General features: G+C 38.2%; 2 protein-coding genes and 1 long non-coding RNA gene across 8 annotated transcripts in view; 1 reads left to right on the top strand and 2 right to left on the bottom strand.

Annotated features, from left to right (window-relative positions):
- Positions 1-4,067, bottom strand: part of LOC125046735 (eukaryotic translation initiation factor 3 subunit G-like) — a 5,146-nt gene extending 1,079 nt beyond the window's left edge. Inside the window, exons 1-6 of one of the 6 annotated variants that reach the window (XM_047644642.1) lie at positions 3,515-4,067; positions 1,310-1,628; positions 1,169-1,199; positions 780-937; positions 368-450; positions 1-222 (exon numbers count right to left, since the gene is read on the bottom strand). The exon at positions 1-222 is cut by the window's left edge and continues 1,079 nt beyond it. In XM_047644642.1, coding sequence (XP_047500598.1) covers positions 207-222; positions 368-450; positions 780-937; positions 1,169-1,190 — 279 coding nt within the window. In that variant the 5' untranslated portion in view covers positions 1,191-1,199; positions 1,310-1,628; positions 3,515-4,067 and the 3' untranslated portion in view covers positions 1-206. Of the gene's footprint in view, positions 223-367; positions 451-779; positions 938-1,168; positions 1,200-1,309; positions 1,629-3,029; positions 3,077-3,514 lie in introns of those variants that run through there. The other 5 variants (XM_047644641.1, XM_047644646.1, XM_047644645.1 and 2 more) reach the window with 5 other exon arrangements.
- A 4,612-nt stretch (positions 4,068-8,679) lies between these two features.
- LOC125046753 lies at positions 8,680-11,638 on the top strand. Its single transcript, XR_007116667.1, has 2 exons — positions 8,680-9,866; positions 10,128-11,638. It is a non-coding gene; the product is annotated as an uncharacterized LOC125046753 (long non-coding RNA).
- A 367-nt stretch (positions 11,639-12,005) lies between these two features.
- The window catches only part of LOC125046752 (eukaryotic translation initiation factor 3 subunit G-like), a 5,255-nt gene continuing 2,260 nt past the window's right edge, over positions 12,006-15,000 (bottom strand). The window contains exons 3-9 of the mRNA XM_047644682.1: positions 14,358-14,449; positions 13,779-13,925; positions 13,292-13,456; positions 13,034-13,187; positions 12,680-12,837; positions 12,260-12,342; positions 12,006-12,109 (exon numbers count right to left, since the gene is read on the bottom strand). Coding sequence (XP_047500638.1) covers positions 12,091-12,109; positions 12,260-12,342; positions 12,680-12,837; positions 13,034-13,187; positions 13,292-13,456; positions 13,779-13,925; positions 14,358-14,449 — 818 coding nt within the window. The 3' untranslated portion in view covers positions 12,006-12,090. The remainder of the gene's footprint in view (positions 12,110-12,259; positions 12,343-12,679; positions 12,838-13,033; positions 13,188-13,291; positions 13,457-13,778; positions 13,926-14,357; positions 14,450-15,000) is intronic.

The following is a 15,000-nucleotide window of genomic DNA, read 5'->3' as shown; positions in this document are numbered from 1 at the left end:
AAATATACATATATATACAATATTATATGATATATATATTATATATATATATATAATATTTCCAATTTCCAAACATATCTTTTCTTTAGAATTGGGATTTTCTAGCCAAATAAACCTTTTCCTATGCCTCACACCTTGTTATATTTCCAATAATGGTACAACATATTCCTAATAGCACTGAATATCCTTTAAAGACATAGCTAGTCTCACTGGGTACCAGATCTGTGAAAAGAGAAATTGGGCAATTAGCATCAGTTACATAATTTATCAAACAATATCACTACAAGAGATATTTCTGTAAAAATACAATCATTTTCAATAAATACAACTTTAGCATACATATAAATTTCAAAGTGAACAAACGTACTTGGACCAGTCAACACTCAGAATCTGATGGTCATAACTATATCCATTAAGAACTTCTATAGCCTTAGCAGCATCTTCCTGTCTCTGGAGAAGAGAAATTTTTAATATATTTGATTGCCACATCAAATCATATAGCAACATAGGAGAACAACAGGTTCATTTGTATTTTCAAAATTTAGGGAAGAAATGGGAAAAGATTTAAGGGAAAGAAGGGAGAGGAGTGAACCAAAGGATGGGAAAGTCAAAAGTTAGTACAGCAGAGTACAGCAGCTAGAAAAAAGGGAAGAGAAAGGAGTAATTCCATAGACTAATGAGGAAAAAGATATTAAAGACAAATGAAAGATGCAAAAATAGGGTAGAAGCTATACATTAGCCATCACCACCATCCAAGAACAAAGCCAAAAAAGTCTCACCTTAAAATTGATGAAAGCAAAGCCCTTGGACTGGCCAGTTTTCTTGTCCTTGGCCAAGAAGACACGTTTGATGTCTCCGAAGGGGCGGAACAGAACATGCAAATCCTGTCCTCTAGTGTTCTGTGAGAGGTTGGTTACACGCAGTGAGACAGCCTTGTCTTTGGAAAAATATTGTTATTTGAAATCACAAATTTCATCTTGAATAACATTAAGGCAGGTAAATGTAATAACATGATATACAAATGTTAAGAGTTACTAAAAGTTTATTAAGATTATAATTATAACAACCTATTAAAAAGCTCAATTATACTGAGTCAAGGAAAATCTATTCTAAGCTAAAATACAGAATTTATAAACCAGAGATATTCTTAAAATATCTCAAATCTTACCTTTGCCATGAGATGACATCATAGACTCTCCCTGAAAAATATAAATAAAAATGTATTTCAGAGCAGCAAAAAATGGTTAGCAATAGCATGAAGAGCAAAACAATACAATTATATAAATGTAAGTAAAAACAGAGTGATCACCTGTGGTAATAAATAACAAAGGCAGAAAATATGGTCTTCTTCTTCCTTCTTTTATAGGGTTTCAGACTCACTTTGTCTATATCCCCTGGATACTTTTCATGAGTCTTCTTTCTTCTTATATCCTCTTCTTTTTTTTTTAAAGGAATATTTTGGTATGTCTCAGTATGTAGGACTTCAGATCATCTGGCAGATCTCCTGCAATCAGTAGGAGTATTACTGATTACGATTTTCTTTAATGCTTCCAGCAATATCACTCTGAATTAAATCTTGGACAATGGGGAATAAGTGTTCCTCTGTTTCTTCTTTATTTTTTCACCATCTGCAAAAAAGGATCATTTTCAATTCTTATTGTGTAGATGGTGTTTTTAGTCCTGTAATACATGTATCTAGTATTCTATTTTTTTTATCTTGTTATTTGGAAGTGGTTGGTGATCCTATTATTAAATCTATTGTTGAAGTTAGGTCTGATTTTGGGTCTATCCTCTTTGTTTGGTGTTAATATTATTTTTGCATTATACATTAGAAATTTTAAAATATTTTTACCTGCTTTGTTAGTAAGTTTTGGGTTTAAATTGAATTCCCACTATGGTTGATGTGCATTTAGGTCTCTCATGATAAGTTTTGGTTCAACTAATGGATTTGAATAATGTTCAATTACTTCTTTTAAAATATTATTACAAGGGTTAAAAATTGGTAATACATTCAATTATTTGTTACTAAAAGGTATTTTAATAGCTTGCACTTCTAGTTTAGGTTCTTGATTTTCATTTAATTTTATATCTTTATACTGAAGAGAGTTTTTTATAGAGAAGGCTTGACCACCTATCTGATTTTTCCTGTCCTTTCTTATTTTTTTCATAATTTGGGATCTTAAGTTTGTCGTTATCTTTTAACCATGTTTTGCATACTGCTATTATGTCTGTTTCCTTTATATACTAAATAGTTTATTCTAATTTCTTTGTTTATTGTTGATCTCTTGTTCCATTATATTGTATTATTGATTAATATGCTCTATCAGTGCTTTTATTGAAGGCCCTACATTCAACAGCACTTCTGCAATTATTGTGATAAGTGATTTTCCTTCATTAATATAATTCATTATATATGTTATTATCTTGTATAAATCTTTACTCAAGGCAACCCATGAGAAATAATTAAATACCATTGCTGTTTTGTGTGTCTTTGTGTTTTGTATAGCTGTAGGTAATGACCATGTTATTGGTGACTTCTGTTATGTTGTCTTCTGTGTTTCTTTTTTGGGAGTTTGTTTTCTTATGCTTTATCTTCTGTTATGTTTGGTGTTGTGTCTTTCTTTTCTTTTTGTCTTTCTTTGTGGGGGTTCTCTGTCCAAGAGTTAGGCTCTGTTCTTGGTTTAATGTTTGTGTGTATGTTTGTCTTGTATTTTGAAGAGTGAGTAGTGTCTTGTTTGTACTGTTTGTGTTTTGTGATGAGTTCTCCACTTGTATGCTGTTGTTTCTTATGTATCTAATGATGTGTCATTATTATGTTGTTTATGCTTTTCTTCTGTCAATGGCTTTAACTTTTGTAACTGTTATTTTACTTCTAGGTTATTTGGTGTTAGTGTTGTTCTAAGTTATCTCTCGTGTTATTTTGTGAAACTTATATTTAATGTCTACTGGTGCATGGTTTTCTTTGCAATAAAAATAGTATGGATCGTTATTGCAATCTTTGAACATGTGACTAAAGCCACTATACTTACTGCATCTTTGATTTTGCATGTTACGGTGCCATGACCGTATCTTAGGCAATTATAGCACGTGTGAATAGGGAAAGTATATTGGTGAACTTGGTATGAAATATGCCCTCTAACCATTTTTCTTGACTGATTATTTTTGTTTTTATTTTTTATTCTCATTGTTTCGGTAATGTTTGAATTTTATCCCCAATCAATTTGATTTTTATTTTATTTTATGCTATTTTCAAGTCCGTTTCTACGGGGACTAGAACCGCCTGTATTTTGGCTGGAAGCTGGCTGCTTGCAATTTACTTCCCAATTGCCCTTTTTTTATTTCATGCAGAGGTCTTATTTTAGAAAGGTTATATACCTCAAACCTTATAGCGTTGCCTGTACTACTTTTACTTTTACGTATTTTTGGAATTCAAACTTGTTTACTGCATGTTAGCTTGACTGGGGGTATTATTGGAAATGACGCCTAATATCTTAAATACAAAATCTGAGCTTACCAAATAGTAGAACACATCAATCTATGGAAGTTTTCTTCGCAAGTTGATAATAACGGTAATAAAGAAGGTATAACATCCAGGAACCAACCCACCTCAAGCCTCCAGCGTCGCGACAATATGACGAAACGTCGTTGAACGCGACGGAAAACCGGACGGATTCGTAGCGCATGACGTAAGCGAGGGAAAGGAAAATATAAGTTGGGCCAAGGAGAAAGAAATTGTAATTCAAATCAGTTCCATCATGGTTAAGCAGTGCATCGTGTGAAAAGAAAACTATTTCGATTGCATTGCAAAATATCGAAATAACGATATTACACCCGCGAAATCACGGTGTACTGCCTGTCCCTGAACCGTAATAGACACCGTATCATTACAGAAAAGCCAGAATGGCGGAGAGCGATCAGGATTCCCGCCAACGACGTCCTGCGAGACCACGAGATAATGCTTGAGGTAAGGGTGTGGGTAAAACTGTTACTGGGTCTGGGCTCTCTCCTGCCGGAACATGTGAGGTGAAGATTTATGGACCAGGCGGAGGTGAGGGGCAGCAGCCCCCCCCCCCAAAAAAAAAAAAAATAATAATAATAATTAAAAAAATAAAGGGGGTTTAAGGGAGCGGTAAAAGCTGGAAGCGAGTAGATATATTGGGCTAGAACAGTCACAACACCTCCTACAACCCTCTAACTTCATTGACTTCAATACACTAGACAGCACAAGCACCTTCAATACGCCAATCACCGAGAGAAATTGCAGAAATAATATAACACATCAGAATCAAAACTCCTGGACCAAGCAAAATTAACAAACCAATCCTTCAACACCTTCCCCCTATGATACACAGACTCTGCCATATATTCCGTCTTTGTTCAAGAAAGCAACACTTTCACTCATTCTCAAACCAAACAAATCGGTCCATTATGTCACTAATGACAGGTCGATCTCCTTGATCAAGGTCCTGGGGAAAATACTCGAACGCATCATAACAGACTAAACACACCTTGAAGCAAACAACATCCACAATCCCCGTCTAAACGAGTTCAGAGCACAGAGGTACTGAGAGTGCTATCGCCCTCAGTCTCGCCGGCAAAAAACAGACAAACATCTTTCTTAGGGAAATCGGCAAGGCCTTCGACAAAGTTTGGCATGATAGACTAAAACAAAATCATAAATCTATTTTACCACCCAACTTCACCCGTCTACTCTGCAACTTCCTTAACAACAAAACTGCAAACATACACCTTGAAATCTACCTTGGACCCCCATCTCCCTCAAGAGTGGGGTACCTCAAGGGAGCATTCTATCACCAACACTATTCATATTATACACAGCAGACCTTCCACTTCCAGGACCATTCAGCAACCACATATATGCAGACGACAAGAGGAAGTGAAAAATACAAACACACACAAATTCACAATCCTCCCAATATCCAGACTCAACCCACCAGACATACAAGTACACAACACAGACATTTGTTATGGAACTCGGGGAAACTACTCGGTCTCTCCTTCAACACATGGGGTCTAACACCGCACACGAAACAACGCATAACACAGGCAACCGCAATACTAGCCAAACTACACCGATTCTCGCAGCGCACAATACAAACAAACTAAAACTCTTCAAAACAGTCATCAGCCCAGTTCTGCGCTGGGCTGTAAACATTCGATACCCTCGCACCCTCGCACATTATCTATGCGAGACACGACATAGAACCACAGAACACCAGCATACACAAACGAGCACTGAAAATATGGGAGAGACTCCAACATGTAGACGATCCACTATACATAAGCGTCTTTAAAACAAACAACAACACAAACACTAACCACCTCTGGCTGCCTCGCAGTCTATTCACACACTTACCAGCCACCAACCCGGTCCCTCTACTCACGCCAATCTTGAAAAAAAAGTGAGATATCCAAACCCCTCGGGGAGGATATCGCTCATCCTTTCTGCCTTTGCGAACTCTGGTCACCTAGAGGTCACAACTACAAATCACCATAGGAGAGCTATAAAAAAAAAATAGATAAATAAAAAAGTAAGATACCCCAACCCCGCGGGGAGGATACCTCTCATCCTCCAAGATGTAGTTATTTATCGAGAGTGAAAACAATGCGCACCCATACAACTCTCTGACACAGTAGCCGTCAGCAGGGCAACAAACACCATTAACCAGTCATGCTCTGCGGTAGTTTTTCCTCCACATGCAGAAAAATACACGCAAGGGGTCTCGCCCCCTTTTATCAGCTTACACTTCCTTATTTTTCTCACTGGCCCTTGCACTGTATCTAGCTAAATGTATATTGTGCTCTCCCTTGTATTACTGATATTTCTCGACCCCCCCTCTCCTCAATTCCCTGATATGTATCATGCCCTCCCCATCTATCGGGACCGATATCGTAGCGGTTTCGTTTGCGAAGGAAGTGAGTACCAGATTAGTTCGAAAACACGCATGGCTGCGTTTTGCCGCGCCCAACCTTTGCCTCCACCTCCTGGGGTCCCTCTGAGCAAGCCTCCATGCAGCATTCCTCCCCACCCCCAGCACATCTTGGCAGTTCTGATCGATTTGCTTCAGCCAAGAATTCCGTGGCCTTCCCCTTGGTCTTCTCCAGCCTGGGTCAACCCTCTCGGAGATGACCCTATGAGCCGGATCTTCCTCAGGAAAACGAGCCACATGCCCATAGAGCCGAAGTTGGTGCTGTTCAGTGTCCAGGTCTCACGCCCATAGAGTAAGACCTGGATCGCCAGTGCTCTGAAGAGCCTGATCTTAGTTGTCCTAGTCAAATACCGACAGCGATAAATACTCCTATTGAGTGAGTCCATAACGCCGTAGGCCAGTCCTAGTCGTCGAGACTTCCCGGTCGGAACCTCCGTCGCTCTGCACTACACTACCAAGATAAGTGAAGCTATCCAAGACCTCAATATTCTCGTCACAGGCATACACAGACTGAACATCGACATCTAATAAGTCCACAAATTCCTCGAGAGCTACTTCAAGGACCTCCAATGTCCCTGCTAGAATTATTGCATCATCGGCAAAGTCAAGGTCTGTGACCTTGAAATTACCAATTGATGCCCCACATGAACTACGGTTCACGGTACGGCCAAGTGTCCAGTCCATACAAGTATTAAAAAGGGTTGGGGCCAGGACACATCCTTGTCTCATCCCGGCAGACACCCGGAAAAAGGCAGAGATGCCCTCCCCACACTTGACAACACTCGGTATCTGTACACAGGCCAGACAGCAAACCAATAATCCCAGGGGGATCCCACGGAGACCCAGTAGGTTCCAGAGACTCTCCCGCTGCAGTGAGTCGAAAGCCTTCTTGAGATCAACATAAGCTGCAAGCATACCTTGTTGAAACTCAAGTCGGCGTTACACAAGGACACGAATTGCTAAGACACGGTCTACAGTTGACTTCTTGTGTGTAAAACCAGACTGCTCAGGTCTCTGTGCTCGTAATAGGTGGTCGCGCACTCGTGCCAAAAGCAGATGAGCGAGGACCTTGCCTGGTACGCTGAGCAATGTAATACCTCTGTAGTTGCCATAGTCCATTTGGTCCCCTTTCCCTTTCCATATAGGGATGACCAAGCCCCTTTTTCCAGTCAGGAGAAATAGTACCAGTCTCTCAAACGGCAGATAGGACTGCATGAAAACCACAGATCATGGCTTCTCCACCCGCCTTCAACAACTCCGCAGTAATCCCACAGACACCAGCAGTCTTTTCACTCTTCAGCCTAGAGACCGCCCTTCTCACCTCTTCGATGGAAGGTGGTGCCTCACTGATTGGTGGATCAGCCACTAGTGGCTGTGTGCCAGCCAACGGGAGTTGTGAAGATAAGTCCGATATGCGAAGCTGAGCTTCGCCCGGGCTATGCCAATGAGGGTGTGAAGACGGGGGATCTATCCTATACAGTTGCTCAAAGTACTCAGCCCAGCGGGCCCTATACTCAGACAATGCGACCATCCTCTGCCCTCACCGAGCCCAGTTTAGAGATGGACTTTGACCGGAGTTCCCTCAGGGCTCGGAAAGCGGGTCGAAGGTCATTTTGGGCAAAATGACCTTCCAACTCTTCCACGATGCCCCTATTGTACCTGTCTTGGTCCATTCTCAAAGAGGCCCCAGCAGAGCGAGACAACTCCCTGTGCAAGACATGGTTCCAAATTTACCTGATTGGGTTATTCAAGTTTGAGGCATATGGTCCACCATTTAACTGAACCAAAATTACATTTTGTTGGGTTTATACTTGCGTTTCAGTGGCAGTGCCAGCTGCTGTTGTTGTTGTCCTGTTTGGTGAAAACTGTCGGCTACCTGGTTTGGCGGGAAGTTTAAATATTGTTTCATTATGAGGGAATTTTGAAAGTGAATCTTCTTTGTTTTCTGATTTCTTTTTCCTTTTGCATTTGTTTGGAGTTTCTGTTTCTGTTTCTTTATAAATACCAAGATCTTCCCCTGGATCAATGTGAATGTTTTCCATTTCAGTTTGATAACTTTGATAAGCTCTAAGAGACTGTTAATTATATGGTGTGTAGCCGCTGTTATCAACATCGGCATGGCGTAGCTGCTGGAATCAGCATCACGTGTATAACCTCTGTAGCCACTGCCATTACCATCGGCATGGCGTAGCTGCTGGCATCAGCATCACACGTACATCATCCCCTCGAGGACTTGGTTGACGTTTTCCTCATGGGTTGCGATAAGGATAATGCCATAGCCGTGCTCCTCCGTTTGTATATGTGCTGAATTAGGCCTTGTCCCTAGTGTTGACGTATATATGGAAGGAAGGTTGTCTCACGAAAGGGAGCCATCACAGGTTTGTAGAGCAGTTTGAGAGTGAATACTGGCTCGACAACACGTACATAAGGACCGATCTGAAGACTTCTGTTAAAGGCCTGGACTGTTCCCACTATGCGTATGTATCATACACATTCATGTATAGATATAGACTAGTGTCCGTATATGTTGTTGTTTACCTTAAGCAGTAGGATATAGTGATATTCTTAGCAACCAGTAAAATGTATTATTTCTATAGTTATAATATTATAAGTACTGATATAATCTCGTTAGTGAATCTAAGTTGAATTGTAACAGTAACTATGATTATCATTGTATTATTATTGCATTGAGTATAATTGATATTACATTGTTTATGTATTGATTACAGGTTTGACCGCATTCCAATAAATCGTGGAGCGAGTTCTACGCAGTGGTATCAGTCACCTTGAGTTAACACAAATAATCTGAGCGCATGAATTGGCGCTTAAACGGTGTCTAGTCGTGAAGTCCAAATACGATATTAGTTTTTTTTATTTTATTTTCCTTTCTTTTCTCTAAGAGACACTTAACTTTACGGTGTCTAGTCGTTAAGTCCAAATACAATATTACTTCTTTTTTTTCAAACTCCACAAACATCAACAACAGCGCGTGCGTTCGTATGTGCGTGTGGATACATATTATATAGATAGATAGATAGTGTGTGTGTGTGTGTGTGTGTGTGTGTGTGTGTGTGTGTGTGTGTGTGTGTGTGTGTGTGTGTGTGTGTGTGTGTCCTCGTAGATATAAACATTGTTTTGGCCTGTGCTCACAAGCATTACGTAGTGTCCTTCCCTCCTACCTTATTGGTATATTGACATATTTATGCAAGAATTCATAATTCATACTAAAATACGTACAGGAACCTTACATAATCACACGTTCCATAAATCACTCAACTAGAAAAATTGGAAAAAGACTGACTGACATTAATACCTTACAACTAAATTTACATTTACCTGAATCACACCTCATGCCAGAGACCAAGAATCAACGTACAGTATTTCTAATAATAATTATTGGAAATAATTGTCGGCTTACGGAAGACCAAGTGTGTTTTCCGCCATGGCGGCTATATTCGGGTGAGTCGAGTGTTCGGGGGGTGTGCCTGCACGCATTCGGATACGTGCTGTGTCCTTTGGTTTAAGAGCACATTTTGCTTTTTAAAAAAATAATTTGCTTTAAGTTGGTCAAAAAAAGTTGATAGCGCAATCCGAAATACATAACCACGAACGATCCAACTATCTTTCTAATTCATTAATATTATAGTCTTTTCTATTCGTAAGCAGTATATTGCGCAACCCTTTAGCATGCACATGTTCACATTACTCAGAAATACTTATTCCTATATAGAACAGTCACCGTAAACAAAGACGAACCCGAGATCTTATTCTAATGTCACACGCGTTCTCCCACCTGACAGACGGGCGTTTACCATGTCTCCCTGTATCTATATGGACATCCAGCAGCTGTTTTTCAGACTGCTTATGTTGCCTGCGTTCTTCTTCCTTTTGTGGATCTTTTATTGGGAAATTGAGGTAGTATGATGTGATGATTTAGCGTTTGGTTTATATTTACTGTATTTTCTTGACACGGGCATGGGATAGAAAGGTGTACCTCTAGAGAAGCACACGCACAGTGCACACATGTTGAATAGCTATAGGCGCTGAATGCACAGTATATCATATACAAAGACACACAAACAAGACAGAGAAAACAAAAAAAATAATAACGATGGAAATATAAAATAATTTGCACTTAGAAGTCATTTATATTTTTTCTCTTTTTCTCTTCTTTAGGACTACCAGCGCTCCTTCCAGAGTAGAGGCGGCCTTATCTTCAACTGCGTGGCTGGAACTGCCTACCTTGCTACAGCTGCTACCTCAAAAACATGTAAGCTCTTTCTCTCTTTGTAAAGGACTCATTTCTGTATCATTTTATTCCTTATTATCTAAAGTCTCTGATTAATTTCACAAAGTAGGCGGGCATGATCATTACCCGCAACTCGATTCAGTTACTAATAATGTTTTTTTCATTTGTCTTTCAATATCCAGATCACCCTGACCACCAAACTCATGAACTCCACTATTAAACAACAATACAACTTCTTAACAAACAGCTCACCAAAGCCGTCTTGTAATGACACATATATTTTAATTATACTTCTGCATATATATATATATATATATATATATATATATATATATATATATATATATATATATATATATAAAGGGCAGATAACCTACACTTGAAGCATGTCCACACGAGGGGCAGAGCATGCACTAACACTGAACACTGAAAATATATAATTCAGTTCTTAAGTAGCGTTATCAGATCGAGCAGTTTCCAAGGGCAGACTTTGGCCATTACTAGAGATATTTGATTTCTGTCCCCAGGGGCACCAGCATGAGCAATTTGATGGTTTGCCAAGGTTTCTTCACAGTCTCCACCTCCCAAATGTGAGAACTGGTACACAATTTGATGACATTGTTTGCCCATATGAGCACTGCCTCTCATGTTGACACAGTATTAAGTAGCATAATTGACAATAATACTGCTTCATCGTGTTGCTCTGGTACATGTATGCTAATGATATTCATAAAACAGACTGATGCTAACAGCAACAAAATACATTCACATATTTCAATTTCTATATACTACTTTTGCACACGCTTTCAAAGATTGTGCATTAAACCCCTGAAAAGACTTTTTGAAAAGCTTCACACTATATTTAATCTTTTGAAGACATAATGGAATACTGATGATAAATAGACAAAATGTTAAGGAAACTGAATTTAATACAACTGAACTTAATGAAGTACATTCGATATACACAATATATTTCAGTTTATAAAATAAATGAGGGCATGTTTATAATGCAAATATGAAAAACAATTAATAAATCTGAATTCAAAATCGTTTCTCACATCAGTCATCATGTATAGTATTTCTTACAAGATCATGCATGCAGCTAGTACACACAATTTCTCAGCCTATGACTTTAACATATTATAATTATGCTTGTTTAATCTTTCATTATTTATGTATAAACGGCTATAAAAGGACCAAAGAACACTTTAAAGATAAAAACAATTCATACATCAATAATGCCTAATGTAATGACTTTACATATGTAAATATTTACATCCTGACCTGTCTGAAAAAAAGGCAGAATTATGATTTTTTAATTATTTTTGAAGCTCTACCTGAACACCATATACTTTAATAAAATAACTATTTTCTTTACAACTGTATGCAAAATACTAAATTATAGGAGGAGTAAGCACTGAGTAAAATAAATGTCATTCCCCAAATCATTATATTATAAAACACTGAAGCAGAAGCCACATCCTGTGTACATGTTTGTTATAATGTAAAAATCTGCTGATAAAAGTACACTATACATATATATATACATATTCATATGTATATATATACATATGCATATATAAACATATGCATATATATACATATGCATATATATACATATGCATATATATATATACATATATATACATATACATACACATACATATACATATGCATACATATATATAAATAAACATTTCCAATTTCAAACAGATCTTTTCTTTAGCACTGGAATTTCTAGTCAAATATACCTATTCCTATGCCTCAAACCTTAAACCTAAAAAGCAGGACACTAAAATACTTTCTCATATACCAAAAGATGTTATATTTCCAATAATGGTACAGCATTTTCCTAATAGCATTGAATATCCTTTAAAGACATAGCTAGTCTCACTGGGTACCAGAAGGTCTGTGAAAAGAGAAATTGGGCAATTAGCATCAGTTACATAATTTATCAAACAATATCACTACAAAATTACTAAAAAGCTATTTCAGTAAAAATACAATTATATTCAATATATACAATTTGAGCATACATATAAATTTTAAATAAACTTACTTGGCCCATTCAACGCTCAGAATCAGATGGTCATAACCATATCCATTAAGAACTTGTATAGCCTTAGCAGCATCTTCCCGTCTCTGGTGAAGATAATTTTTTGATATATTTGATTGCCACATCAAATCTATTAGTCATATAGCAACATAGGAGAAGAACAGGTTTGTTTGTATTTTCAAAATTTAGGGTAGTTATGGGGAAAGATTTAAGGGAAAGAAGGGAGAGGAGTGAACCAAAGGATGGGAAAGTCAAAAGTTAGTACAGCAGAGTACAGCAGCTAGACGAAAGGGAAGAGAAAGGAGTAATTACATAGACTAATAAGAAAAAAGATATTTAAGACAAATGAAAGATGCAAAAATAGGGTAGAAGCTATACATTAGCCATCACCACTATCCAAGAACAAAGCCAAAAAAGTCTCACCTTGAAATTGATGAAAGCAAAGCCCTTGGATTGGCCAGTATTCTTGTCCTTGGCCAAGAAGATACGGCTGATGTCTCCGAAGGGGCGGAACAGATCCTGCAAATCCTGTTCTCTGGTGTTCTCCGAGAGGTTTGTTACACGCACTGTGGCAGTCTCGTCTGTGGGAAAACATTGTTGTTTGAAATCATCTTGAATGACATTAAGGCAGATAAATGTAAAAATGTGATATAATAATGTTAAGAGTAACTAAAAGTTGATGAAGATTATCATTACCACAACCCATTAAAATGCATCTTTATTGCACTGAGTCAAGGAAAATCCATGCAGTCCAAGCTAAAATCTCTCAAATCTTACCTCTGCCACGAGATGACATCATAGACTCTCCCTTCTTGGAACCTCCATCCCTCATGGAGGGGGGGATGTATTTGCCCTGTGTCACACCACCGATCTTGGGCTTCTCTGCTGGGGTGGCCTGGGCTGGGGTCTCTTCCTCTGCAGCTTCTTCTCCCTAAACAAATGGAAAAGGTGAAATAGGAGAAGAAAAAAAAATGGAGTCATATGTGAAAGTAATCAAGATAATAATATAATTAATGATGGCTCTTTTGCTCTCACCAGTAGGGATGACCGCAGGGGCTCCAGCTTGTCCTTGTAGGGGCACTGCTTGGTCCAATGGTCTTCCTTGCAGAGACGGCACTTCACTTGGCCCTTCTGCTGGTCCAGCAATTTCTTCTTAATCTCCTCTTGGTCATTCTGCTCCTCATCTTTGTTGCTTAGGAACTGGGGGTAGCAAAGGAAGAGTTAGAAAGGTCATGCAATGCCTCTGGAGCAACTTTTTAATCATTCGTTATTGATATTACTACCAGATTTTGGTGACTAATGTGTTTCCCTATAGCTTAACCCATCACTGCCAGGGTGAACAGAAATCCCTGAGTGTGATACACAATGGGGATTTCTGGCAACGGCCAGACAATGGGCGCGGGAGTTTGGGACATTAAGCCAAATGTCTCGTTCCACACGCTCTGGCACCCCAATGTGCATACTTAACTTTAAAAAAAAAAAGGTCCTCCCTTAGTTTTAGACAAACTCCCCAACAACATACATGCATGAAGACATCCTCAGCCGTGATTGTAGTGGCTGGGTTTGGTCCAGGTTTGTCGTTCTTGCTCAGCCCATATTTGCGCCAAGTCTTCCTCTCCGCAATGGTTCTGGCCACACGGTGCTTTTCAATGCGGTAAGAGCTGATAATCTGTGGGAGGATGGAGTATGTTTTTAAAGATGAGTGTGTATATATATGGCTTTTTTCTTTTCTTTTCTTTACCTGGAGTCCAAATATGAGAAGAAAAATGCTTCAGGCATTTCATTAGGAAGAAAAATGTTATTCTAGAGTCTTATTAGGAGCAACTATGATATTCTAGTATATGTGTACACTACACAACACAAAGTGGTAGAAAAATCTCTGAAATTACAATCCAGTATATGTTCTTTTGACTAAATAGCAAAATATTTTCCATTTCTATTTGAAAAGAAATGATAAGATTCTCATCCAATAAAACAAAAAAAGAAAGATGATAGCTTATTTTCCAAACTGTCGTCACAGGAAAATCAAGATACTCGTACCTTTCTGCACATCTCAAAATTAAAGGCAAAAAGGAACAAACTCAAAACACAATTTACTCACCTTGACTTTCTTGCCTTCATCATTGATGCTGTACTCCGTAATTGTCTTCGAAGTACCATCATTCTTCTCTACTGGAGGTGGGAGATTTCCCCCTGAAAAATAATTTATATTAACAACAATGAATTTAAGGTGGAAATCACTGCTTGTCAATTGTTAGTCATTAGCTAAAAGAGTTGCATAACAAACAACTTTTTCCTATGACTTTGTTTACAATTCATCTTTGTAATTAAAACATCTTTTCACTAGCTGTGGCTGGGGTGCAATTATTGGCAAGATGTGATGTATGACAATTTTTCTTCAGCAATCCTTAAATCTCTCACAGTTATCTGATAAGATTTAAGGAAAAAGAAGTCATGCTCTCGCCAACAAGCATGTGCTTGTGTTCCTGCTCAGTTTAAGATATTTCCCAATTTTTTCACTTTCTCTTGTAGTAAGTCTCATGATACTCAAATATCACAGTATCAGATGATTTACTATTCAGCACACAATTCACAAGTAATATATGAGAGCAACTTATGTCTTTGGGAAAAAAATTTTTTTTGTTTTTTGAAGGCGAAACTGTACTTGTTCCATATCAAACAAATACCTTGAGTAGTGATGAAAAAAATAGTAAATTATAAAATGAATGTTCTATGCCACATAA

This window comes from Penaeus chinensis, chromosome 39, assembly GCF_019202785.1.
Source record: "Penaeus chinensis breed Huanghai No. 1 chromosome 39, ASM1920278v2, whole genome shotgun sequence".
NCBI classification, from domain to species: domain Eukaryota; kingdom Metazoa; phylum Arthropoda; class Malacostraca; order Decapoda; family Penaeidae; genus Penaeus; species Penaeus chinensis.
The sequence above is the reverse complement of the archived record's forward strand: the minus strand, read 5'-3'. Positions and strand labels throughout refer to the sequence as shown.